Source organism: Strix uralensis, chromosome 9 (genome assembly GCF_047716275.1).
Source record: "Strix uralensis isolate ZFMK-TIS-50842 chromosome 9, bStrUra1, whole genome shotgun sequence".
Taxonomy (NCBI): Eukaryota; Metazoa; Chordata; class Aves; order Strigiformes; family Strigidae; genus Strix; species Strix uralensis.
Window position 1 is genome coordinate 2,911,266 of NC_133980.1, and position 27,712 is coordinate 2,938,977.

Sequence of the window (27,712 nt, forward strand, 5' to 3'; positions counted from 1 at the left end):
ATGCAGCCAGATGTTTAAATGAGTCGTTAACCCACCTGCCAAGCCCCTCATTCCTATTTAATGGAAGCCAACTAAAGAAAACCAGCGCTCAGGCCATGCAGGGCTTCACTCCCCCAGGCTGTGTAAGGAGCTTGCCCCCACCCCGAGCTGCTGATGCCCTGGGGAAAGCAAACCCCAGCGCTGGCCTAGCCTTGCCCTCGCCCGGCTGATCCCTCCCAGGAGAGGTGACTTCACGAGGAGAAAAACCGAGCTAATGTGGATTTGTAACGCTTCTCATTCAGAACAACCTGGAACACTAAATAAAAAAAATTTTTTTTTGAAGAGCTGGAGTTGAAACACAAGCTGTGACTGTGCCGTGTGTTACTCTTAGCATTCAATAAGGTGTTTTTCTTGTGGCTTAGTCTAACCCGGTGACGGTGGCTCTGCCACAAGCACAGACTGCACAGACCCGTGTCCCCGGCACGGGCAGGCTCCCCCAACCCACAGCAGATTAAAGCTGTGCCAGGACAGATGCACATCCCGGCTGGATGTGCAGTTCAATAACTGACGCAGACATTAAAAGCTTTCACATGGCATTTGTTAGGATTCAAACCTGTTTCATGCTTCCTCATCTTTATGGGCAAAGCCCTGCTTCCCTGTGTGCCAGGAGAGCTGTCACCCCATGCCCTGAACTCCTGATTCGGGCCCTTTTGCATTCCTTCCCCCTTTCATGTCTGAGGATGAGGCAATCTATAATTTGAAATCAGAGCAGCTGCTGCAAATATCTTTAATATTCTCCTTCAGGATGATTTTAAGAGCTGATGGCTGCTTTGCTTGTGAGGTGGTTACCTGCCCCATGGATTCACTAAACAGAGCAAGCAAGCTAGTCCATGTACTTCCATATGTTTCTTCAGGAATTACTGCTCAAACAGAGCCTCATTTATCCTGAGAACCTACAAGCATACATGAGCTGGGTGCTCTCTCTTCCTCAAGCCTCTATTTTCCAGTACCTGTTACCAGCTGGGCCTGCCCTTAGCTGACCTGCTGGCAATTAATCTCCAGGAACAGCTAAAATATGAATAATCTTTGGTCTAATGAAGATAATACATATTCAGTGTATTTGTGGTACTGAAAATTGGAAGCTGACTGGCACCTGCTCACACATGCAATCTGTACTTTACTCACACTCTACTCAGATGTGTAAACCTTACTCCTGCAAGCATGTTGGCTGCTCTGGTCTCTCCTAGTGACCATTGCAGGGTCAGGGCCATCCCTGCCTGTCTCTCCAGCACATTCTGCCTCCTGGCAAACAAAATACCACCCTGTGATGCCAAAAGTGCTGGGTTTCGCCCATGAAGGGACATTATTTTCTCCTAATAATTGCTTTAGTGGAAAGGTCCAGTCCCTTTCTCACATTTCCCACAAAGTCCTAGGGGCTATAATCTCCTTTCAGTCAGGACTTCATTTCACTGAGATTGCTTTTTTTCTTTTATGCTCACCAAGGTATTAAAAAAAGAAAATTAAATGTGTCCCTGTATAGAAACTCTCTGCCAGAAGAGTGCTCGACCTGGAGGAGGAATGGCATGGGGAGCCAGCAATGCGCTGCCCCCAACCCGTGCAGCACATGGCAGCCTGCTTCACCCCAGCACCAAATCCTGGGCAGAGCATTCCCCGGGGCGATGGGTGCTCACATAATTCCCACCAAATATGTGTTCTTGGGAGTGGAGCTCAGTTCCCTCTCTCGTTGGGGAATACTCTACCCATGAGTCACACCAGCGGCTCGCCGGGTATCCCCACGCACTCGAGACTCTGACCTGTGCATCTCTGTAAGTAATCTCGGGTATTGAGTCACCAGCTGGCTCAGCACCGAAAGCGTGAACTCTTTCCCAACCCTGCTTCATCAGGATGGGGCGAAGGGTTGAATCCATCATTAATGTGATTCAGACAAACATGTTGTGTCAAAGAAATGCAAAAAAACCATCGCGCTGATGATCTCCTGGTCAACCAATATCAATGCTCCTTTCTTTCCCTGGGTGCAAGACCAGGACCAGGTGAAACGGCGAACACAAAACCTGCCTGCCCATCAGGCCAGATCCCCAGTATCTGAACCTGTGCAAGCTCTTGCACACCGCAGAGATAAAAGGGACAGCTGAAAGACCAGGAAAAAAAGCACCCAGAGATGAGAAACGCTGCAGTGGATGGAAACAGAAAGTGAGAGCAAAAGAGGAACCGTCGAAAGTGGCAGCAGCCCGGCAGGGCTGCGTTCAGCCAGCGCTCCCTCCCCGCACACGAAACCACAGACACCGCCAGCATCCGTCGCATTACTCACCCGGGTGTTTTCAGGGCTGGGGGAGTAGAGAAGACAAGGAGACAAAGGAGAACCCCACGGGAGTCCTGAGGTCCCAGGGTGATGGGTAGGACAGGCACCACTGCTCCGTATTCTGATGGAGGGACCAGGGGACCGAGGCGATGCCCCGGCCCTTGGCACCCACCTCTCCCTGCCCATCTGCACTGCAGCACCATCCAGCCCCACAAAGGTCCTCACAGGAGTTTTTTATTTCTAAACAAAACCCACAGGGTTTTTTATTTCTAAACAAAACCCACAGAGTGGGTGGAGAGATTTACCCACATCACCAGCACTGTTTCTGTGGGTAAGGGTTCCTGGAGCTTGCCCACATCTCTTATTTTCTATAAAGCATAGTGAGCAAAGTATGGGAATCCCTTAGAGCAACGATGCTGAGATTGGTGCTAATGTTCCTTTTAACAGAGAGCTTTGCAGTTAACCTTGCAGTAAACCCGGTCAGTTGATGATGGGGGAAAAAATCAGCTCCTCGATCCAATTGAAAAAACTGTTGAAAAAAGTTTGGGATAAAAAAGTTTCTGGCTTAGCTCAGAAAAAAACCTTCCTTTCCTGTCATGTTCTAGGATGCTCTTCAAACAATCCTCTCATTTCAGTGTGAGAAGTTACCTGCCCAAAACATAACTATTCAAAATACCTGTGTGCTCTTTAGGGAGCCACAGCACCTATCCAGCTGTCACCACCAGCTCCATCCCTTTCCCACAAAAGTCTGGCATGTGGGTTCGAGCTTTGGAGTGGAGCCTGCAAATAGCACCCACTGAATGTGGGGGTCCCCAGTCTGGCTGGCCACCTAAGGACACAAAGCTGCCAGGCTGTCACCTGAAAGCCGATGGCCAGAAACCAGCAGAGAAGAGCAGAGATGCTGCAGTACAGGGCAGGGTCCCGAGGAAAAAACACACGAGCTCCGGCGACAGCTGGAAGAGTGAAGAGCCAGGAGATGCAGGTGTTTAACACCCCGGGTCTTACGGGTTTCAGTGCCCTGACTGCGGGTTCAGGAAAGTCACTTTGACTCAGAAATAACTTTTAATTACGTGACTTTAGCTTTCAAATCAATGAAAACCTCACCTCATCCTTAGGGTTACGTATTTCAGGGGATTCCTCAATGAATAAGCAGCAACAGTCCAAAAAACACCAGGCAAGTTTCAAGTCTTTGCTTTCCCATTTTATGGAGCCATCAGTTCCCAACATAAATCAGAAGCAACACTTCTGTCAGTGAGGCTATTTTGGTGAGATATCTGACCCCGGATCTTCCGAAAAAATCATCCAGGAGCAAAACAAATGATCCATGATCAATCCCCCATATGTTCTGAGAGTGATAAATAGTATAAAAATTAGTTTTATTTACTGAAGCATTCAGAAATCTTATTCCACAAAATGTTTCGAGGTTCTTTTTATATAGCAACTATCTGCAATTAACTGTCAGCCTAGTTGTGATATAATCATACTGCAGCTTTAATTTATATATGTGTATAATTATTGCATAATTATATATATATAAAAAATTATTGTGTAATTATATACAATTATAATTACAGGGGATAGGACTCTACAAATAACCCATCTCTTCCCATTGAAGATACGTTACAAGTTGCTACATGACCTTCACAAAGGGTTTGGGAGCTGGCCTGCTAATAAAGAAAATTCATATAATTTGCCAGGTTACAGGAGAAGTAACATCACACAGCTGGAGACCCGGTTAGGAAATATCCCCAACCACCATCTCACCACAGCGCACAGCTGACGGCGGTGAGGACGGCGTGTGGTGTTCACGGCTCTTCATACGTAGCTTACTCTGAAAGTGAGGTGGTCTTCATTTAGCTTGGACTTTGAGAGCAACCATGAAGCCAAAAAGTAAATTGCTATTTGTAAGAGGGGAGAGAAGGCAAGCCAAGACTGAAACAAAAGCTTAGCACCGCAGTGCCTCGTGTCAGCAGACATTTCCAGGAATCTCCCAGTTTTTTAGAACAGTGTGGCTGGAGAAGATCCTATTTCTCATCACTCACAAATACAATCCTCAAAACTAAACTGAACTGAGGGGTTTGGGGGTTTTGTTTTTTTCTAATTGGGTTTCTTTATTATTATAGTTTTTCCTTTCTTTTTTAAATCGGATTTTTATGTATTGTTTTGGTTGAGTGCAGCGTAGCCACAAACACAGTTTCACCCAGTATTGACCACAATAACGTTACAGTTTTATAGCTAGACCCAGAATGGTTCTTCTTGTTTTTCTCTGGAAGTTAATTTCAGCAAGAGAAATTTATGGTTGAAATAAAGCCAGTGGAATTACATTTTCTCATGTAAAATCATACAACTTCCAACAGTTTTAAGAGACTATGGCAAGCAATTACTGTACCGTATTTCTAAATGTGTACATGATAGATTCCCATCTTTGTTGCTTTAATAACAAATACATCGCTCCAGCTGTATAACCCTTCGTCTGCCTGATGAGATGGGTACCTGAGATCAAGACACCATATGCAATAAAAAGGGCATGGATTTTTCAATTTCAGAAGAACTTGCTTTTCACTTTTGGATGCTGCTGACATAGAAAATATTATTACATCTAACCCCCACAAATAATATTAATATTAGCTGTTGTATATAACCACTAGGGAACATCAAAGCCCAGCCCATAGATCTACAATTATTCCCATTTTGCAGTTAAAGCAGAAAGGCTGCCTGGGGCCAGACCAGCCCCAATGCTGAGGTGTGTTGCTTCCTCCTCTGGGCAGGGCACAGGCCCCCGCTTGCCCTGAGTGAAGCAGACAGACACAGAGCTGCTCAAGAGCAGGCCATGCACAATAATTATCAAGATGCTTCATTCAGAGTCGAGACTGGTCCAATATAGGATGTTTTGAGATGAAGGAGGCAGACAGATGAGGCTAGGAATGAAAAACAGATCTAACGTCTGCCTCAAATAAACATACCATTAAGACTTTATTACCTCATTGCTAGGAATCAGCAGTTAATATCTTATGCATCACTTCGAGACAAATCTCAGTAAAAATTGTCTTACACAGGAGTGCACTCGCCTTCGGTCCATGGCCAAAACGCAAGTGCAGTCAGGCAGAGAATAGAGAAATAGTACAAATCGGGCAAAAGAAGCAGAAACTGGCCAGGCTCAACTCACCACCCATCCAAACCAGCACAACCACCACATTACCATCGTGTTCAGCATCTGCTCTGGGGTGTCTCACCACAATAGCTGTGGGATTGCTGCTCCAGGGGGATTTGGGTCTGCTGGGTGTGATTACAAGTGCTGGAGCTCTGGCGGGTCTCTGGGTTTATCAGCTCTGATCCTGCAATAGGTGTACGAGGATCTTCAGCAACCCAGCATGGCAAGGACTTCAGTTTCAGATGCTATCAGGAAAATAAATGAGTAGTGACAATGGTATCATTCAGGCATGGGTTTTATAGATAATTGAGAAAAGCCTTCCTATTTAAAACAGCAAATGTAGCAACATTCAATTATTACTTCTACCACAAAAAAATTCACTCACTACTACTAGGCTATATTCCATTTTATCTGCAAATTAAACCAATTAAACCCACCCCGTGTCTCAGTAATACGCTCCCTAATCCTTGGGCTGAGGGAGCACTGACCAGGAAAGCATTTCAGCTTTGGAAACACCTGTGCAACTACAGGACATTCCTTGTGAATTATCTGTGAGCCATCTATCATAAGAGATAGAAATTACATGAGGAAAGCAAAATATAGCTCAAAATTTTACATAAAAGGGAAGCAGAATTGTCTACTTGTGTGGCTGCCCTACTTGTGTAGCCTGTATTTTTCAGTCCCCCGTGGCCTGGGGGCTGCTGGGGAGCCCTTTGGAGGTGAAGTCCTCTGGGAAGATGCTCTTGCCATCCCAGCCAGCTTTCAGCAGTGCATATTGGACACCCTCTAGCCCCAGTTTTTGACCCCACCTCACTGCCTCAGGTCACAGAGAAATCCCTCCAGGAGCTGGGACTCTGCAGCAGGAAGAAAACTCCTCTCTCCTGGCCCATGAGACTGTTGAGAGGAGGCATCTCCACCACAGCTTCCCCCAAGATAATCGTTCTGTGCACAATGCCCATTCAGCCACAGCTGCATTCAGAGACCTCTGAAGGTATTTGAGCTAAATATTCTTCCTTTTGGACAAAGAACCCTGACTAACATCCCAGTACATGCCTAAGTGGAGCACAGGAAAGCCATAAACCAGAAGCTGTTGTCTAAATTGTGCACCAGTGCCCCACCTGAGGAGAAACCTCATGCCCTGCTGCTGAGGGCAACGCTATGACTGAGAATTGGGCAAAGAAACCTGGAAAGCCAAACTGATGCCTTTTCAAGAACACACATGCAAGCATATACCAAAGGGCTCTTTCACTTCTGTGTCAGGAAAAAAAAAAGTCTCCTACACAAGATGAAAACCAGAGCCCACAACATAATGATGAGTGCTAAAATGGAAAACACACAGTGAAACTGGAAAATTAGGCAGCAAAGAAAGCCTCTAGACATACCACAACCTTCTTATAGGAAACAAGATGTCAAATAAAATAAAAAGAATCTGAAAATGCAATATAAAACTCTTGATTCATCCTGCTCCCTTCCAAGTCCATAGCAAAACTCCCATTGACTTCATGGCAAACCCAAGAGATAGAAAATTCTCTACAGCCTTTTGGCCAGGCTAAGAATGGCCACATGCAATATGAACTAATACTGAAATATTTGGCGATTATACCAAGTGTATCAGCAAAAAGCAAATTTCCAGGCAGGTTTTCATGAACATTCATTAATGACATCTCACTATTTGGGACCAGTATTGGGATTGACACTGTTTAACATCTTTGTTGGTGATACAGACAGGGGGGGTCGAGAGTACCCTCAGCACGTTCAACGATGACATGGAGCTGTGCGGTGCAGCCGACACGCTGGAGGGAAGGGACGGCATCCAGAGGGACCTTGACCCGTGCAAACCTCATGGAGTTCAACAAGGCCAAGGGCAAGGTCCTGCCCATGGGTCGGGGCAATCTCAAGCACAAATCTCCTTACACGTGGGTCAGGGCAAGGAGTGGGGTGAGAGCAGCCCTGCAGAGAAGGACTTGGGGGGAGTTGGGGGATGGAAAACTGACTGTGAGCCAGCAAGGTGCACTGGCAGCCCAGAAAGCCACCCGTGTGTTGGGCTGCATCCAGAGCAGTGTGGGCAGCAGGGTGAGGGGGGGGATTCTCCCCCTCTGCTGCACTCTGTGAGACCCCCCTGCAGTGCTGGGTCCAGCTCTGGGGGCACCAACAGCAGAAGGACACGGACCTGCTCGAGCGGGGCCAGAGGAGGCCACGAAGATGCTCGGGGGGCTGGAGCACCTGCCCTGTGAGGACAGGCTGAGAGAGTTGGGGGGGTTCAGCTGGAGAAGAGAAGGCTCCGGGGAGACCTTAGAGCGGCCTCCCAGGACTGAAAGGGGCTACAGGAAAAGCGGGAGGGACTCTGGATCAGAGGTGTAAGGGTAGGACGAGGGGTAACGGGTTTAAACTGACAGAGGGGAGATTTAGATGAGATCTAAGGAAGAAATTCTTCCCTGTGAGGGTGGTGAGGCCCTGGCACAGGTTGCCCAGAGAAGCTGTGGCTGCCCCCTCCCTGGAAGGGTTCAAGGCCAGGTTGGATGGGGCTTTGGGCAACCTGGGCTAGTGGAAGGTGTCCCTGACCATGGCAGGGGGTGGGACTGGATGGGCTTTAAGGTCCCTTCCAGCCCAAACCATTCTAGGATTCTGTGACTATTACAGCTTTTAATGACACCGAATGGAAATGGAAAAGCTCGTCTCTGTATCATACAAATCCTTTAAGTAATCCTTTTTCTGTAAGCTCGCCGCACGCTGCGTGCAAGGGGAACAGCCCTGACTGAAGGACTTAAAGCCCCGATCTGCCCCCCAGCATCCTCGGCCAGGCTCAGGCTCTGCCGGCGACCCCAGGGGCAGCAGCTCCGGGCCCCCCCCTCCCACCGGGATTCCCGGTCCCGCCGCTCTCGGGATGAGTGAGGGCTCCTCCGGCCCGGCCCCGCCGCTCCCCGAGCTGGGCAGGAAAGGAGAAGAGGGGGAACTCCCGCTCGCGGTCCCCCCCCTTTTAAAAGCCGGCCCGGTCCCGCCGACAGCAGCAGCAGCAGCAGCAGCGGGATGGAGCAGCGCGGCGGTACCGGCAGCGCGGGCAGCAGCGGGCAGGCAGCGCCGCGTAGCGCCACGGCCCGGCTTTGCAGGCAGCGGGGGGCGCTCTGGGTGCTCCTGCCTGCACTCTGCCTGGCGCTAGCCCTGCCGCCCCCCGGGAGGGCGCTGCCGCCCCCCACCCGCCACCGCCTCGCCGAGGGACTGAGCCGCTCCCGGGAGCTGCTGGCAGCCGCCAACGCCTCCCTCCACCGGTTGAAGGTCTGAGGGGGGACGGGGACAGGGGTGAGGGGGTGTGGGAGTACCCAGGAGGGTGGTGATGGGGCAGTGAGGGTGGTAACCAGGCAGGAGGTGATGGGTTGGTGGTGGTACCCAGGAGAGCAGTGATGGGGCAGTGGTGGTACCCAGGAAGGTGGTGAGGGGTTGGTGATGGTACACAGGAGAGAAATGATGGATTGGTGAGGGTACCCAGACAGGATATGATGAGTTGGTGATGGTACCGAGGAGAGCAGTGATGGGGCAGTGGTGGTACCCAGGTAGGCAGTGATGGGTTGGTGGTGGTACCCAGGAAGGTGGGTGCTCCCTGTAGCCTCCCTTTAACCCTCTGTACCCGATCTTTGATTTCACGCCTCCCCTGACCAGCCCTTTAGGCTGGGGGTTTGCTCAAGTATCATTCTCAGCCCTCAGTCAGCGCAGCCCCCGAGACACCCACACCCTTACCGGCACCAGCAACGCTCCGACAGCTGATTTGGGCGCTCTCAGTTTTGAAGACTTCCTCTAAGGCCCCTGCAGAGCTGCCTCAGGAAATACTCCTGACTTTGTCATTAAGTTTGCATGTTGCTGCTGGTGTCAGTTCAGTGCGGTAACATCTTTCTGCATTAAAGCCCCCTGGCAGTAGTGCCAAGGGGATTTTTTTTGCTAAAATTCCCTGCTATTGTTGCAAGCTTCATCTCAGACAACCACAAAAACTCTCCACCACTAAATAGGTGTGTTGTTCCACACTTGTGGTGGGTCAGGGGGCACTGTTAAATATCTATGCAGATGGTATTATTTTTCACTTTCTAAGAGATACTTTATATTTAAAACTACAGCAACATAAAGTTCTCAATAGATTTGATGTCTGAGAGAATAATTTAAAGTATTGGAGGCAGTGCAATTCACAACAACATATAAAACAAATCTGTGCAAAGCCTGAGCTTATTCCCATTAAACACAATTGCCACATGCATTTCAGTCTCTTAGTCTATTTGCTAGCTTTCATATTTAATCATAGTCCTCACACAGCTTCATTCCTCAGCTTCAGCTAAGCACAGACAGCTGTGATGCATCATAATTGGGCATATTTACATATATATATATATATACACACAGTACCTTGAAGCTGAGTCAATGACCCTTTTCATTCCCCTTTTTAACACAGGAGCTCGGCACTCTGGGATTTGAATGTACCCTTGAAGAGGTTGATCTTGAAGATATCACTAAGAATCAAATCAACACGATAAAAGCTTGCACATCTGAAGATCCAGGGGTAAAAAAAAAATATATATATATATCAAGTGTCAGCATCATATTTTCATGGAACAGCCGTGTAAGTCACACTTCCACAAAATCACCATGTCTCATTTCTTCTTTAATTTGCAGACTGGAAACTGTCCAGCACTGGAAAGATCTACTTTTGATATGGTAAACTGCAAGTTTCCCAAAAGAACCCCTTCTTTTGCTTGTTGTATTTTTAAAGCATTTAACAATAGATTCCCACATTTCCTGATAATTCTGACTTTTGCAGAGTAAATGCCTGCAGGGCATCTATGAGGATCTGAATGCCTACAGGGCAGAGCTGAAGAACTTCAATGATCCAAAGGTGCTGGCATCTATTGATGAAATGATGAAAGTAAGTATTTCAGTCTCCTTCCTTTCTAGTATTTCTGTCTTAAAACTGAGTTTTCAATCCAGTGCGCTACATTCTGTAGTGTCTAATGACCTTCAATCTGGTAATTTAAAAAATTGTTTTTCCAGGAAGATACTTGATTCTTATGAATTATGTGCCTCACTTCATAATTATGCCTTGCCGATATGGTCAATGCATCAGAACTCAGATGTACAGCTCCTTAGCAGCCCTCCCTCTTTCACACTGCTCCACTCTCACGAGGAGATGGGGTACAGGATTTTCTGCCAGTTCCTCAGAGAACTCAAAAATAGAGTAAAAGATAGAGTAGAAGAGACATAGCTCTATTTCTTTTCCAAATACTGAAATATAATACACCTGGTATACTGAATAGGATGTACTGAACTTTGATAAATATTATTAGTGAGTAGAGGGAATAGATGTTAAAAGCTTGTTTGTTTGTTTAACAGAAGCTAATTGAAAAAAAAAAAGTTAATTGCCTTTGTATTGACACACACCTCTCAATAGCCTGGAGTTTCTGCCCACAGGCAGATGAACCCAGTCTAAGGGGTCGCTCGACAAAGCCGCCCATAGGCTTATTATTAAAAAAGCATCTTTGTTCCTGTCAGAAAGAGCCTTTGTGCATGAATGGACATTTTTGTCTTAAGGAAAGTACAGCTGTGCATCCTAAGTCTATTAATTATATCATTAAATATTTCATTTATGAGAATACATTCTTATTTCTAAGTCTTATCATTTATCACTCAGGACGTGAAAATACCTAAAGAGGTTTTTGTTTTCACCACTTTCCGGTGATAGTTTTTAACACCCTGACCTCTTCCCAGGCCCTGGGGACGGGCAGCAGGAGCATGCCTCAGCCGGCAGCCGGCGCAGGACTGACCTCCTTCAAGGAGAGGATGAGGCTCTGCAGCATCCTTCACGCCTTCCGAATCCGCACAGTCACCATCAACAGGATGATGAACTACCTGACCTCTCCAGAGAGCTCGCTGTAAGCACCCAGCCCTCCAGCACTTTGGGTATCAACTTGACCTAAGGATGATTTGGAGAAAAAACAGTAGGGTCAATAGTCTGTGAGGTGGTTGGGGGCTTTTAAAGGAATCTAGCACATAATATTTCACAGAGTTTCTTATAAATCATGTTTTAGCAAGCTGTTTTCAGTGCCTTTCAGGCTACCATGTTAAACTTCTAGGTTTCTACCAAATAAGCTACATCGTAGAACCAAAACGTCCAAAACTTCCAAACACTCAACTGTAATTTGTCTTAACTGTTTTATTTATTCAGCTGGAATTTTCAGAAATTGAAACATATTTATAATAATCAATTTATTTATTATGATATTCCTTATTTATTCTATTTATTGCCTAATAAAATTAAAGTTTGCATAAAAATTGTGGTGACTTTTTTTTCTTTCTTGTGGTGACTTTTTTCCTTTCTTGTGGTGACTTTTTTTCCTTCCTTGAGATACAACATGAATCGAGACGATAACGTCATATCGATCATATTTTTAAAATACTTTGAATATTGCTGGCATGTAAAGGTATACCCTAGCAACATTTAGCACTGGTATCATATTTTAAAATCCTGTTTCCATCTTGTTACTTACATCAGACGTGTTTCTTGCAGCTTTTCTCTCAGACTGAGCACTCAAAGCGACCCACTCGGTTTCATCCACATTTACACTGATTTTCCAGCTGGTTACATCATTTACGCGGTGAAACCCTGGTCCCACTGAAATCAATGGCTGAATTGTTTGTCTCAGCGAAGCAAGGATTCATGTGTAGCTTTGAAGGCCAGGCGGGATGCCGGGGTGATTATCTTCCCAATTCCTGCCCGCAGGACAGAAGCCAGCCCAGACGAAGGTGTCCGTCCACCCCCTCTTTGGCGGGTCTGCCCTCGGCCGAGCAGCGAGTCTGGCCGTGTCCCAGCCAGCTCCCACGCTGCCTCTGCTGCCCGTCACCCCATCAGCACCACCTTCTCCCCTTGCTTGGTTTCTCCAAGCTCTGCCCTCCCATCTCTTTGGGGGCCCCCAAGCAGCCCCCTTTGATGCTGGGGGCTGGTGGGACCCCCTGCTCTTCCAGATGCCATCCTCATCCTCTCCCCTCCTCCGCAAGTGTTGGCGTTACCTGCACACCACACCAGCCCTTAACATGTACTCTATAAACTCCCACCACTTGAACTAGAGCCGTGGTCCCCACTCCCACAGACCACCCACAACGTACACTGAGTTGTAAGGTAAGAGCAACCTCATGCCTCGGTGCCCTGGTGACCTGATGCAACAGTAATGTTTTAATTCCTTGTGCCTGCAGGAACTGGACAAAGCCAAACTGAAGACCACAGAAATACAATATACTATTTTTAAAAAGGTTCCTCATTTTCATTTAAAGAACCTGAAGTTTGAAGACCTTATAATCTCTTTTCACCATCTGCCACGCTAGCCAGGTGCCCTCATTATTACAAATAAGCATCTTATTTCCAGCTTTTTTTTCCCCTAAGTGCCCCATCAGCAGAAGGTCCTGGGCACCAACACAGCCCTTCTCCTTGGCCAACTCCTGGGATGTACATAGCAGTGGAGCATCAAGGGTTGGAAAGATGGCCTACAACATACAACAATCATGCAACATTTCATCCAACAGCTAAAATAAAATAATCAAAAATCATATGTAAATAGTATAAATGTGTCCTTTTTAATCCTTATTTTTTAAAAGTATGCTTTTTCTTTCATAAACATATTCAGGGGAAGATGATCAAAAGAATCCTGTGTCTTTAAAAACCCATATCAGGCTGCTGCTCTCTTCTGCAAATACCATTATTTCCAAATCCTTTCCAATTCTGCAATAATTCTGTAGTACGATCATTGCCAACTGAGCAACAGCCTTTGCAGAGATTCTGGCTTTTTCCATTTCAGCCTAAGCACCTAATTCTATTCAAGTTAAAATTAATCAAGTTAAAAAAAGTATTAAAAAGTTTATAATACAAAAAAAAATTATACAACATAAAAAACTATCACATAAAAATTGAGACAGACTATACAGAAAAGAGTGAAGAAGAAATTCCCAGAGAAAATTCAAAGCTGCCTGGAGTTAATAGTGGTGCTCCCATGAAATCAGTCTTCGGGTTTTTAGAAAACAGAACCACAGCTTATCAAAGATTGAATGTACATGAGTATATACAGTAATTATGTATATATGCAGTGATTTCGCAAAGGAATTTATCTGCAAGTTTAGGATTATTCTTCCCTGATCTTGAGCATCTGTGAGAAATACAATGCACCTCATGATTTTGGCAGATCAATATTTTTTTAAGGGGATGAAAGTTTCTGCATAACTTTTCTCCCTGTCTTTCCCTGATGTAAATAGAAGCGTTTCCAGATAACAATCATGTACCTGAACAAGATGAACTGGTTTCTTCCAGTGTTCATGTCTTTTAGAACTGGCTCAAATAGGACAAAGCTGGGTGGTGGTGTTGGGTTTCCCCGTACGTGAAGCCCGGCACTCCCGGCCGCGACGCCGGGATCCACCACATGAGTAATTGCTCCTGAAAGTCTTAGGTGATATCCGCGCAAAATTTCATTCATATTTCTTGCGAAGATCCTGCCTAAACATTCCGCTGAGTGATGATGCCTTGCATCCTCCTTCCCAAAGCTCAGCAAGATGCTGGGGAAGAGGCTGGAGAAGCATTAACGGCTGGCTGGGGAAGCTCCCACCACACTCCTTCTAGCTGTGGCTTCACCAGCTCAGCACTGAGCTGAGAAACCTGAGGAAAAAGACATGAACAAACACTTATGGACTATCTGATCTCTAAAAGTTACTGCAGTATTCCAGTTCAATAATAAATATATTAAAAACCTATGAGACAGCACAAGGCTATGGCACAGACAGGTCTGTGAGCGTCAGAGAAGCGAGGGAGCTCGAGCAGCTCTCCACCCTTTGCAGCCAGGTTGCTTTTAGGGAGAATGAAGAAAGAACAAAGTTTTGCCTGTTCCAGGAAAAAAGCATATTTAGTTTTTGAGAAAGGTTCCCCCGGGCTGGCTGAGTTGTCAGCTTACTGAACAATTTTAGTTTGTAGAAGGTGAACCGAACATAAGGAGCCCCACAGAAATGAGCGGGAGCAGCCATGGGCAGTAAGGAAATACATACACAAACATGGGTCTGCAGGACCGAACCGCTAAGTCATCCGTCAGGGGAAGGTGTTAATTAACCGTTCCTAAAATACATAAGAGTAAAGACCCAAACATCTCTTCTTAGGACTTCCAGAGAAGATCAAGAATTGGCTTGGGTATATAATGCTGATTTGCTTGGCCATGATGGCAAGGTCATGCTGAGAGCACTCTCAACACAGTCAGTGCAAAAATATTTTTCATTTTGTTACCAGTTTCTGAAGGGAAGTATAAAAATGCCACAAGAAAGAAAGTCATTGCTAATATCAGAAGTGAGACAATTTTGATCTATGTAGTAAAATACGTAGTAGATATTTGGTAAACTCTCTGATACGAATTCTTAAAATACATCTGAAACACAATGATGTAATTAAATAAATATAATGGGAAGGCGTTACCTTCTAGGGCTTGCAGTATCTCATAGGACACTTTTTCACAAAGACTTCTGTACAATGCTTCTGCAGTGCCATTGCTTTTCTCCCTGTCTCTCCACTTGCTTAGCACCAGAAATTTTTGCATATTAACTTCTTCCTCCGTTGCCTGAATCTGGTCAATGTCTCTCATTTCCATCTGGAGACACTCAATGGCAATTTCTTTCCACTGCCTACCGAACAACTTTGCGATCACCATCAGCTGTTGATCGGTTAATTTTTTTGTTTCAATTCCATCTGAAAAGCCAGAGAACAAAAATCAGATTTAACATTGCTCTTCCCATTAGACTTGTAACTAAATGACACTATTAGTTCTGTGCGTGGCCAAGGACATACAATGAAGGTGATCTTCTTATTCAGATTATCCAGCAAGGTCAGAGCCAAGCGCTGCAGAAAAGTACCTGAAGGACTAAGAAGCCTGGCTCATGAAGATGACAATGTCTGACTACATGCTGGCTGCTGTAAAGGGTTTTTTGCTGATTTATAAGCAGCTATTCATCCAGCAGAACCTCCCTTGCTATGTTAGGTTACCGAGCACCCAGAGATTTTGTGATGTAGAGCATTAAGGTCACGCTAAGCACTCGCTGCGTCCCGGCAAGTTCAGATGCCTGCTGTTCTCAGAAAGGTGATGTTTGGTTTTCCTTTAATTAAATGGCTCAGAAGTCTCAGCCCGTGCTGTTGCACAGACTGAGCCGCTTTCCTTCTCTGTGTCACCACTTACACATAAACCCGAGGTTTTGAGGGATGGAAGCTCTCCCTCTGGTGGCTACATGCACCCATAAACAAACACCTACACGGCTACTTTGGCTGATATTTTTTTCATTTACTTATTGAACTAACATTATTTCTTCTGCATTTTTTCCAAGTAGCTATTAGTAAATGAGTAGTTTCTGGGTGGGAGCTCCCAGACACCAAGCATTTCTGACCATCAGGACATCACAAATCAACAATAAAGGGGACCTGATTTTTTTTCATAAAAACTCAGCCTGTTACAGCTCAGGAGATATCCCAAAGGCAAAACCTGAGACACATAGTGGAAACCTCTTTCAAATACAGCCACTATTGCCCAGTCTTAGAAGACAATACCATTTTAGCTGACCCTTATAAAGAAAATTTCTAGCTGTTTTTCCCCATTTACTTACCCAATGAATGACAAACATTGTACTGAAGTATACGAATGTAGGTACAAATCCTGCATCTACAAAAGCAGCGCTTTCCCTTCCTATATTTCATGCTCAGATTCGTGGAAGTCTTTAAAAAAATGAACTCAAGTTCAATTCATGGGATTAAAAAAAAAAAACCCAAACCAAACATATTATTTCACATGAGACAGAAATGCTCTACCTGCAGTACTGCTGGTCTTTTGCTTTTTGCTACAGAGCTTGTCTTCTTCTGAAGTGCTGAGGGCTGTTTTCCGTTTGTGGGCACCTAAGAAGCAAGTGAGAGGTGAGGTTACTTCTTTTGTATCACTCAAGCTACAACAAGAAGCAAGGTACACAGAGAATAAGCAACCCCTACTTATCTGCAAATGGACCTACCGACTTCACTTCTTCTCTGCTCGTTTTTGTTCTGATCGTAATATATCCAGTCACCTGGTAAACAGTTTTCAGAGGAAACAAGAGGTGAGGTAGGAATTGCCATTGTTATGCCCTACATCTAACAGTTCTCAGGCACAAAACCAAGCTGTTGAGTGGATTCCAGCTGCTGAGCTAAGATTTTATATAATGAGATGATTTTTTTCCCCAACGCGCTGCAGCATGCCATCTCGAACGTGCAAGGTTGTATATTATTCCCAGTAAGTAAAACTAACGTGGAGCATCCTCCCACACACCCCGCAGCCCCGAAGCCTTCGCCTGTTTGCTCACGAGGGATTATGCAGGTTACTGCAACACCCACTACACGACCTGCTGGAGCTCTTCTCTTTGTGTTTTATCACTTCCAGCTCCAAATCTTGCAATTTTAACAGCAGGGATTTAGGTGCATCTAAGGGCTGATTTATACCCCAACTCCTGCATCTTTTCAGCAGGAACAAACTAGTCATGGGAAGACCAAAGACTCACTCTCTCTTAGTTTTGCTTTCCATACAGTCGCCTCAGATTCCAGCTCAATCAAAGACAAGGTGAAGTCATCAGGTTTCTCCAAATAGACTTCAATGTAACTTTTTAGTTTCAAGAGAGATCCATCAACAAATTCAATTTCCTATACAATGTAAACATGTTAAAAATAAATATTTATCCAAAACATAAACTAAAGAGGAGGTATTTGGCTTTTGACACAGATCTGAGCCCAACTCCAATCTCCCCAGAGTTTTGCTTTAGCATCAGGATTTCATCTCAAAATTTTAAGGCTCTGAGAGGTAAATGCTTCCTGCAGCAGTGGCAAATGAATGTGAAAAACACCCTTAATGCCACTGCAGGAACGTACAGGAAAAGTCATTTTGTGGCATGTTTCTAAGAAGCTGCAACGCACGAAATGAGAGTTGTGTAAGGGACTTACCTCTGGAGTTACTTCAGCTTCTGGCTCACAGATTAATCTATACTTCTTTCCTTTCTGTAGTAATTTTTGGCATACAGCGGGCTTGTCAATTTTAATGCATTTCTTCTTGGAATGTTTTACGTCTTTTGTGACATCCTAAAATTTAAAAATATGATTTAAAGGCTACTCACTTCAGTAAAGGAATTAACATTTAAAACCTGTGTTAATGTGGCTCCTTGGGCTTTTCTTTGGCGCCAGCTCTATAGAACGGTCACAGCCTGTTCCACAGGGCAAACTGTACAGAAAACTGTGCACTAAACACCACACTCAAAAAACATCAGATAAACCTTTTCAGCTATTGTGCTACATGAGTGAAATTAGATAGAAGAGGTCTGCAGTCTGAATACAAGGAAGGTTATTTGTTGCTGTCCTCTCCCAGAATTTGCCTACGTATTGTAGCGGGGAATGGGTGCGAGGACAAGAAACCCTTTCAGGTATAAATCCTGAGCTCTGTGGATTTTGGTGGCAAATTCTGATGTATTTCACAGAATCACAGAATCATTCAGGTTGGAAAAGACCCTTGGGATCATCGAGTCCAACCCTCAGCCCTACTCTACAAAGTTCTCCCCTACACCACATCCCCCAACAGCTCATCCAAATGACCCTTAAACACATCCAGGGATGGTGACTCCACTACCTCCCTGGGCAGCCTATTCCACTCTCTGACCACTCTTTCTGTGAAAAATTTTTTCCTAATGTCCAGTCTGAACCTCCCCTGTTGCAGTTTAAAGCCGGTCCCTCTTGTTCTGTCACTAATTACCTGTGAGAAGAGACCAGCACCAACCTCTCTACAACGTCCTTTCAGGGAGCTGTAGAGAGTGATGAGGTCTCCCCTCAGCCTTCTCCTCCTCACGCTAAACAGTCCCAGCTCCTTCAATCGCTCCTCACAGGATTTATTCTCCAGGCCCTTCCCCAGCTTCGTTGCCCTCCTCTGCACTCGCTCCAGCACCTCGAGATCCCTCTCGTATTGAGGTGCCCAAAACTGGACGCAACACTCCAGGTGTGGCCTCATCAATGCAGAGCACAGGGGGACTATCACCTCCCTACTTCTGCTGGTCACACTATTTCTAATACAAGCCAGGATGCCGTTGGCTTTCTTGGCCACCTGGGCACACTGCTGGCTCATGGCCAGCTGCTTGTCAATTAGAACCCCCAGATCCTTTTCTTCCAGAACCTAACTTGGCAGACCTTTTTGGTATGGAAATCTCATTATATATATATGTATTACTATTGCATGCAAACACTGAGGTGAGAGAAGAGCATCCCCATCCTCCAAGTAACATCCCCACATCCAGCCCCGCTGGTATGGCTACCCTGCACCCCCAACACGAGCCATACCTTTATAAACGAGTCGTTGTTTGTAGCCACATAGACCCGAAAGGATAAGGAGGGATGCTCGTCGACGACTTTGTAGAGGATGACAGCGCCGTGGTACTGCACCGGCTCCTGGCTCTGGATGAGCGGTCCCACCGGTGAGAGAGAGCTCACCAGCCACTTCACGTGCGAGGCCGAGTAGTCGGCCGAGGGTTCGATGGCTGCACCGTTGCCTTTGACGTGCAAAACCTTGAAGGCCATGCCAGCGCCATGACCTGAGGGAAGACGGGGCCATCTCAGCACCCCCAGCGCCGGGGAGCTGGCGGCCTCCCGCACCCGCCGGGCCAGTGGCCGGTACTCACCGCTGAGGCAGAGGGAGTGGGGAAACTGGATGGAGGTGAGAGCCGGGGCCGAGTCGCAGCGCACGTTGAAGAGGGGACCGCCCACGATCCACGGCTTTTCCACGAGGTTGGCGTATTTCGTCCAGGATAAGAGAGAATATGTGATTTTGACAGCACCCGTTACCTCAAAAATCAAGCCTGTGATACTGCACTGGTAAGTCCCCTCCGCATCCAGCTGCACCCTGCCGTGGGCAAGAGTGACCTGGTTAGTTTAGTTTCTACCACCTAGTAAAAACCATAACAATGTGGTTTGTGAGGGATAACAGAGAAACTCCTTTCCCAACAAGTGCAGAGCGCTTTATCTGAATAGCACAGAAGCCACAACAATTTTTTTTTCTCCAGTCTCTCTGTTTAAACCATCACTAGAGTGGTAAAAAACAGCCAGCAAGACCCAGCCAGGGCATGCAAAATAACTGTAATGAATGTTTTGCATAACGTTTCCTGCAAAGGAGGCCGTTGCTTTTACACAAAGGGCTCAGCCCAGCTCCCATCGATGTTGGAGCCAACATTGTACATTGACAACATCAACACCACACACTGATGACAACTTCCAAGCCAGAGAGAGGGAGAACAAGGCTGGCACCCAAAGAAAAATGCAGTGCAAATGGGGAGGACGAGTATTCCTGTGAAGCAGGGCAAGACCCCTCATGTATGTCCAGATTAAAATAAGCACATAAAAATGTGCCAGATGTTCATTACTGCAGCAAGACGAGGCAGGCAGGAAGCTGTCCTAAGAGCTTTCTTGGACCAGGATCTGGAGGCAGCACGGGCAGCTGCTCAAAACTGTTTATTTTTAAGGATTTGGGGGCATCTTCCAGCTTAACTCCAAATGTATTTGTGCAGCAAATTAGTCTTTTTCCCACTTAAACCAAAGAGAGAAATATCTTGATGAGAACAGTGTAAATGTATATCCATTATATTAAAAAAAAAAAACATACATATATTGTTCTCCAGAAAGTCTTCTAGGGGTCACTTGCTCCTTCTGGTCCTAGAAATAGATTGAAAAAAAAAAAAAATACATGCTTAAAAAGGTGATGAGAGAGCAGAATTACAATTTGCAAATTATCTCATGCATAATATGTGGGTTGTTTTTTTTTATAAACATACATTTCCATTTCTGCAATGCTCGCAGGGTGGCAGACAGTTCACTCCTAGTGAGAAAACAGGAAGATCATTAAAAACAAAGTAATTAAAACACCCAGGGGAAAAAAAAAAACAACTCGGCCCTCAAGAGATCTGTTACTACCTGATTCATTGCAACATGGTAGCAATTCCTTCTCCTCCTGTTCTTCATCTACAAAAAAGAAGTTAAGCAAATACCTCAGCCTGCAGCAGGTTTCTGCTGCCACATTCAGCAAGGACAACCCACCAACTTAATTTGCTTATATTCATAAAAACCTAAGGAGAATATTCTCAAGACTAAGTTCTTGCACACACACTGGCATACCTGTGAGTGCAGGCTTCGCACAGCGTGGGGGTGAAGCTGAACGTTAGGATAAAATCTCATAACATCAGTCAAAAGCTCATAACTTGCCCAAACTACTGGTAATTTTCACAGGGGTTAAAGTAAGATTTATCCCCAGGATGAGTCTCATCGTGCCAAGTACAAAGTTCAACTGCCCAGCACTGAAGCCAGCAACAGTGCTTCCTGGTGAGCAGGCAACCACGCTATTTGCAGTGTATTTGTCCCTAAAATGATTTAAAAGTGCTTGAATCCTCCTTCCTAACCCCCAGCCCCAGCCGGGCTGTCCCAAAATCACCCTGGGCCATCAACACCCTCCCGGGCAGGCAGCTGTAGGAAAGGCAGAAAATGTATTGCTGTGGCCACCAGCCTGGAAAACATCAGGCAAACACCACCCGGCACGTTGGCTCCCTTCCCGTCGCGATGCTATTTCAGTCCCCGAGCTGCGGCCGGGTTGCAGTGACCCGAGGCCACCCTCGGCTCCACATCTCCCTGTGTCGGGCTCCATTTGCAAACGGAGGCGGCAAGCGCACACCGCGCATGCACCCCGTACACCCCCCTTCCTGGGGACGCTCTCGAGCAAGTCGTTTCGCCGAAAGACACGGAGGGGACGGCTGGGCCAGCCCAAAATCACCCTCCTGCCATCACATAACACCACGCTCGTGCATCTCTTAGCGGTGTCGGCTTCCTCACGCCTTGCGAGGAACAAAATAAAAGCGCACTCACCCGCCCGTCTTTCATACGACTCCTCCGCATCTGATGAGAAAAAGCGTCGTATTTATTTAGCTAAAGACTATCAATCTTGCAGGAAACCAGAATAAACTGCTGGTGGTGTAACCCGTGTAAGCGCAAACCCGCAGGCTTTTCAGCAACAGCGAATGCTTCCTTTAATTCTTTTCCTGTCCATCCTGTTTTGCCACTTTTGTTGCCAACTTTTAAGCAGATTTATAGCCTCTTGGTGTTTGGACAACTATTGTGGTGTAAAAATATTTGTGTGTATTGTGTCTGCAAAGCTAAAGTAACGTTAACTGCCGCTCCTCTATTATTGCTCTGCTCGAAACTGAGCGGCTAGGAAATCATTTGCTCACAAAAATATCATTCTGCTTTTCAGCACGCAATCACTGAATTAACAGTCTTATACAATAACCCTGAGACTATTCCTATGAAAGGCAGCTGGTTTAAACTGAACATACATTTACAAATGGGAGAAAATAGACAAATCACAACACGATGCTCACCTGACTCCTCTTCCGAGCTACTGCTGGAGCTGTTTTCAGAACTCTCCTCTCCTTAACAAAATTACACCCCGTTAGTCACAGGCAGAACGAAATAAAGCAATGCCACAGGTAACTAAAAGTGTACATCTAGAAGTTTAAATACACCGGGTTGGTCAGCAAGTTAGATAATATAATAGAGTAGAAAAAATATGTAGGCAGAGAGGAGCATCAGAGCATCAAATCCCAGCATCAGAGGAGACTTAGGGGTCACCCAAGCCCTCCTGCAGGGTACGTGTGATGTTCAAGATGCCTAATTTTAATGTTTTACACAACCTGGGACTATTTTGGAGCTTCCCCCATGGCATGTCCCAGTTCACCCAGTTAAATTATGGTTTTCTGTGGCATGCACATGAGGCGGGAGAAGCATCGGTGCGAGCTGGTGTGTCCCACCAGTGATGTGACTCATGTGGACGCACCGTACGTGGCTTTAACAAATTATTCTTATAAATATAAGCTGAAGAGAAACCAGTATTGCAAAGCAAGTGACTTGAGGAGTCACAGCAGTGTCTACACTGTGGTTTTGTCGTGTCGTGGGGAAATGGAGGGCTCAAGGGGAAAGCCCTGGGCCCCGTGTGTGCTCACCCGCTGGGTGCTCCTCGGCCGAGCCCTCTCCCTCCGTACCACCAGCCACCACCTCTGCAAGAGAAAAGCAGTTGGGGGAATATAAGCTTGAAAGAGATTTAACTCTTCTCTTGGTGTTTTTGTACTATGCAGGTCAGAGGAAGGGAATAAATAGCAATGGAATATAAATTTTCAAAGTCAGTATAAAAAAAAATCAAAACTCTTATCCATTAAACTAAGGCATTACACCACGTTTTTTAGAGCCAGCAGTAATAAAATTATCATTTCCATGCCAGAGGATGGGCATTTCTCATAACAAACCCATCCGAAGCGTTGTATTTCGCAAAATTACCATACCTTTTTCATCTGAAGAGAGAGACTCGGCTCCGCTGGAAGACAAAATGGGAAATACATGAGCAGATGCACCAGTCCTTCCCCATGCCGCCACACAACTGGGCCTTTGCCCACCTCCCTGCCCGCTGGCATTACTCCCTGGCTTTGGCCAGGGAACTGGAGGTTGTAAGGTAATTTAGGATGGGATTGGTGATCAAAAATTCATTTTCTTGAGCATCACCCATGGCCCTGGCTCTCGCCCTTGCCGCCAGGGACCCCTGGTTCTGCTGCGTGTGTTTCCCACCAGCACGAGCCCTCGGCCCCAGCCCCTTTTGCAAAGCGCCCGGCCTTTGTGTCCCATCAGTTTTGGTGGTGATCCAACCAATCTTCTTCAGCAAGGCACAAAGTTCAGATAAAGGCAGTGGCTGAGATGTGGCAAAGGACTCCAACAGACCCCATCACCCATTTGTGACCTGTGACAAATCCAGACCAACCTTTAGTCTCCGTTTGCTCTTGAAATGGGGCAATGTGCTGGTTTTGTCATTGACGGATGAAGTTGAGGTCTGGAAACCTTTCCGTGGAGCTCCACAAAGCTCCACAATGTCCTTCCTGCGGGCCCACTGAATAACCCCCATAAAAACTGCCGCTGAGGAAGGGAATTGCCCTGGGCGCAGTTCCCACACACCCGCAGGTGACATCCAGCTCTCCTTCGCTTTAGTGGCACAAGGAAATATCTCAGCCTCTCCGCCCTGCCCGTGGCCACCTGGAACGGCAGCTGTGTGCCACACAGGCAGGGAAAGAGCATCTATCCCCTCGCTCTTTACAGAATCACAGAATCATTTGGGTTGGAAAAGCCCTTGAAGCTCCTCCAGTCCAACCATGAACCTCACCCTGACTGTTCTCAACTCCACCAGATCCCTCAGCGCTGGGTCAACCCGACTCTTCAACCCCTCCAGGGATGGGGACTCCCCCCCTGCCCTGGGCAGCCCATTCCAACGCCCAACAACCCCTTCTGCAAAGAAATACTTCCTAAGAGCCAGTCTAAACCTTCCCTGGTGCAACCTGAGGCCATTTCCTCTTGTCCTGGTGCTTCTTGCTTGGGAGAAGAGACCAATCCCGCCCCTCTCTGCACCCTCCTTTCAGGGAGTTGTAGAGGGCCATGAGGTCTCCCCTCAGCCTCCTCTTCTCCAGACTAAACCCCCCCAGTTCCCTCAGCCGCTCCCCATCAGACCTGTGCTCCAGACCCTGGACACGCTCGAGTCATTCAATGGCCTTTTTGGAGTGAGGGGCCCAAAACTGAACCCAGGGATCAAGGTGCGGCCTCACCAGTGCCGAGCACAGGGGTAAGATCCCTTCCCTGTCCCTGCTGGCCACGCTATTGCTGGTACAAGCCAGGATACCATTGGCCTTCTTGGCCACCTGGGCACACTGCTGTTCAGCCTGCTGGGAATCAACCCCCCCAGGTCCCTCTCTGACTGGCAGCTCTCCAGTCACTTTGGAGGCAGGTGAGGGATTTCAGTGCCACCCCAGCTAGGCCGAGGGACGCTGGCGATGGCCAAGCCAAGCCACAGCAGTTGCTTTTCGGCAGCTCAGCTCAGGAGGCTGATTTTGACCATCCCAGGCTGTTGTGGGGTAGCCACAGCCCATTCACTCCAGGCCCTGGCAGCATGGGGGTGCTGCCGGGGTGAGTGGGCATCACCACGGGGGTCAGAGCCGCTGCTGCACTGGGGCAGCTCAAACACAAAATTCAAAAATAAGAAATAAATAGGTGGTCATGGTAGGGGTAGGAAAATAAATCCCCTAATGTGTGGCTGAGGCAGTAGGTGAAGCGATGCAAGGAGGGGGGGTCCTGAGCGAAGCAGGGTGGGGATGCTCCCACACAGCCTGGAGCTGTGAGAATTTCTCAGTCAAGGGCAGGGAAAACGGTGCTGCGGCCAGTTAGACACGGAGGAGAAACTGGGCAAGAGTTTCACTGCGGGCATGAATGGGAAATTACACAACAGGGTTTGTGCTTCCAAACTGTATCTAAACAAACAAACAAAAAAACCAAACCTGACATAGGATCTGCAATATTGGGACAAAGCCTGGATATACCCCAGAGATGGTGCCTGAGCCAAGCGCTGTTTGTGCAAGGCTTGCTAAATAAGGTTTGTCTGCAGCAGGCTCACACCCCTTACAGCTGCATTTCCCCCCTCCTAAGCTAAAAAACACGCTCCAGAGGAGAGAAGCGGGGAGAAAAAAACCCCAAACCCAGCCCTCTTCAATAGAATTATTTCCTACAATTAACTACAGTAAGGAAAAAAGGCACTGCCAGCGTCAGCCCCTGCCCTGCGAGAGCTGCCCGGGGGGGTTGTTGATCCCAGCCCCCGCTGAAGCAAAACCAAAGCGGGATGACCCCCCCTCACAGATTTAGAGGGGAAAGATAAACAGGCTCGTTCCTAAACGGCCGCTTGCTGTTGTAATACCCGGGGTGCAGCCCGGGGCGGGGGGGGGAGAGGGGCCGGGGGAGGGGGAGCCCTGGGTAAAGGGGAGCACCTGAGGGGGAGCGGGGCCCCGGGGGGAGAAGTGGGGGCCCGGGGGGAGAAGTGGGGGCCCGGGGGTGGAGCGGGAACGCCGCTGGCTCGCCCAGCGCTTTTGTCTTCTGCCGGGGAAGAGGATGCGGAGCGGGGCCGGGTCCTGGCCCAGCGCTGGGGGGTGGGTGTGGGCTCGAGGAGCCCCCGCTGCAGGTGCAAGGCCTGAACCCCAAAACCGCTGTAGGTTTGGTTTTGTTTGGTTTTTTTTCGGGGGGTGGGGCTCTGTGCCAGCGAGGGGCGGGGATCAGCAAGGTGGGGGAGATGGGGGGACGGGAGGCAACGGGGAAGGCGGGGGGGATGCTGGGGGAGGGTGGAAAGGCCGGGGGGGGGGGGCCTGGAGGAAATAGGAGGATGCTGGAGGACGCAGATAGTGCGGGGGGATGGGGATGGTGCGGGGGGGATGGGGCGGTACTGGAAGGATGCTGGGGGGGATGGGGAGGGTGCGAGGGGGATGGGGAGGATGCTGGGGGACATCGGGAGGGGCTGGGGGTGATGGGGGGCATCGAGAGGGCGAGGGGAGTGGGATAAGGCCGGGGGGTCGGGAGATGCTGGGGAAGGCCCCGGGGGGCGCGGGGACGGGGCAGCGCATGGCGGGAGGGGGGAGCAGCCGGACCCCCCCGACCCCCCCACTCACCTGTCGGGCTCTTGCCCGCGGCGGGACATCGCGGCGGGAGGCGGGAAGGGCGGGAAAGGCGGGACCGGCGGGGAAGCGCCGCGGGAGGCGGGTCCGGGCCAGGCCACGCCCCTGGTGCGTGATCCGCCCCTCCCCTCTCCCCCCCCCCCGAACCCAGCTCGGTAGGGGTGCAGGAGCGGCCACGCATGTCCGTGTCTTCCGTGTCTTACCGACACCCGCAGAGCCCCCGCTAGAGCGCGGGACCCCCCCCTGGTGTGACCCACGGGTGTGGGGGTGAACGCGGGTGGGGTGATGAGTGCGGCACCCACTGCTGTAGGTGCGGGCACACGAGGTACACCCGATAGATAGTGTCGGTGTCACCCATGTAACGTCTTTGTTGGTGACACGGACAGGGGGGTCGAGAGCACCCTCAGCACGTTCAACGATGACATGGAGCTGTGCGGTGCAGCCGACACGCTGGAGGGAAGGGACGGCATCCAGAGGGACCTTGACCCGTGCAAACCTCATGGAGTTCAACAAGGCCAAGGGCAAGGTCCTGCCCATGGGTCGGGGAAATCTCAAGCACAAATTCAGGCTGGGCAAGGAGAGGATTGAGAGCAGACCCCAAGGACTTGGGGGATGGAAAACTGACTGTGAGCCAGCAAGGTGCACTGGCAGCCCAGAAAGCCACCCGTGTGCTGGGCTGCACCCAGAGCAGTGTGGGCAGCAGGGCGAGGGGGGGATTCTCCCCCTCTGCTCCGCTCTGTGAGACCCCCGTGCAGTGCTGGGTCCAGCTCTGGGGGCACCAACATCAGAGGGACACGGACCTGCTCGAGCGGGGCCAGAGGAGGCCACGAAGATGCTCGGGGGGCTGGAGCACCTCCCCTGTGAGGACAGGCTGAGAGAGTTGGGGGGGTTCAGCTGGAGAAGAGAAGACTCTGGGGAGACCTTAGAGCGGCCTCCCAGGACTGAAAGGGGCTACAGGAAAGGGGGGAGGGACTCTTGATCAGGGGGTGGGGGGATAGGATGAGGGGGAAGGATTTTAAACTGAAAAAGGGCAGATTTAGATGAGATCTAAGGAAGAAATTCTCCCCTGTGAGGGTGGTGAGACACTGGCACAGGTTGCCCAGAGAAGCTGTGGCTGCCCCCTCCCTGGAAGGGTTCAAGGTCAGGTTGGACGGGGCTTTGGGCAACCTGGGCTAGTGGAAGGTGTCCCTGCCCAGGGCAGGTGGGTGGGACTGGATGGACTTTAAGATCCCTTCCAACCCAAACCATTCTAGGATTCTGTGACTATATACAGTAAAAACCCTTGCCTCTGCACACACACGGTGTCTGGGTACAGCCCTCACACCAAGCTGCCCGCCCAGGCACAAGGGCTGCCAGCTCAGGCACCGGAGGTGGCAGGGACAGGGTCCACGTTGCTGGGGGATGGCAGGTTGGGCCCCAACTCGGGCACAGAGGCTGGCACTGCTACCAGTTTCCACATGGGAACACAGGCACTGGACACAGGGCAGGAAAGCCTCTGCCATTTCCCCTTTGCTGACCCTGTGGGCAGCAGGGTGCAAGGACTGAAAGCACCCAGGGCCACCCTGGCATCACCCACCATCCTCTGCTGGTGGGTGACTCCATGGGCAGCTCCGCACACTGCTGAGAAGTTCAGGAAGGGAAAATGCCGGCTGCCACCATCG

At 48.4% G+C, this 27,712-nt stretch overlaps 2 protein-coding genes across 4 annotated transcripts; one reads left to right on the top strand and one right to left on the bottom strand.

The window, feature by feature from the left end:
* Positions 1–8,477: 8,477 nt before the first annotated feature.
* IL12A (interleukin 12A) lies at positions 8,478–11,360 on the top strand. The gene is made up of 5 exons (XM_074878224.1): positions 8,478–8,723; positions 9,883–9,990; positions 10,104–10,145; positions 10,249–10,353; positions 11,193–11,360. Exons 1-5 carry the CDS (start codon positions 8,478–8,480, stop codon positions 11,358–11,360), a joined length of 669 nt encoding a protein of 222 aa, XP_074734325.1.
* Positions 11,361–13,029: 1,669 nt separating this feature from the next.
* LOC141947379 (caspase recruitment domain-containing protein 8-like) lies at positions 13,030–26,137 on the bottom strand. Of its 3 annotated transcripts, XR_012630096.1 has the most exons (17): positions 26,046–26,137; positions 22,863–22,894; positions 22,527–22,580; positions 21,906–21,956; positions 21,394–21,423; positions 20,452–20,499; positions 20,313–20,356; positions 20,144–20,193; positions 19,167–19,387; positions 18,829–19,079; positions 17,452–17,586; positions 17,016–17,154; positions 16,494–16,547; positions 16,300–16,383; positions 14,923–15,192; positions 14,505–14,571; positions 13,030–14,121 (listed from the first exon to the last, which is right to left on the bottom strand). XR_012630096.1 is itself a non-coding variant. In XM_074878429.1 (16 exons), the coding sequence occupies exons 1-16, from the start codon at positions 26,072–26,074 to the stop codon at positions 14,102–14,104; spliced, it is 1,512 nt and encodes a 503-aa protein (XP_074734530.1). In that variant the 5' UTR covers positions 26,075–26,137; the 3' UTR covers positions 13,030–14,101. The 3 variants fall into 3 exon arrangements, 2 of the variants coding, with proteins under 2 accessions (XP_074734530.1, XP_074734531.1); XM_074878429.1 differs by lacking the exon at positions 14,505–14,571; XM_074878430.1 differs by lacking the exons at positions 14,505–14,571; positions 21,394–21,423.
* Positions 26,138–27,712: the final 1,575 nt, after the last annotated feature.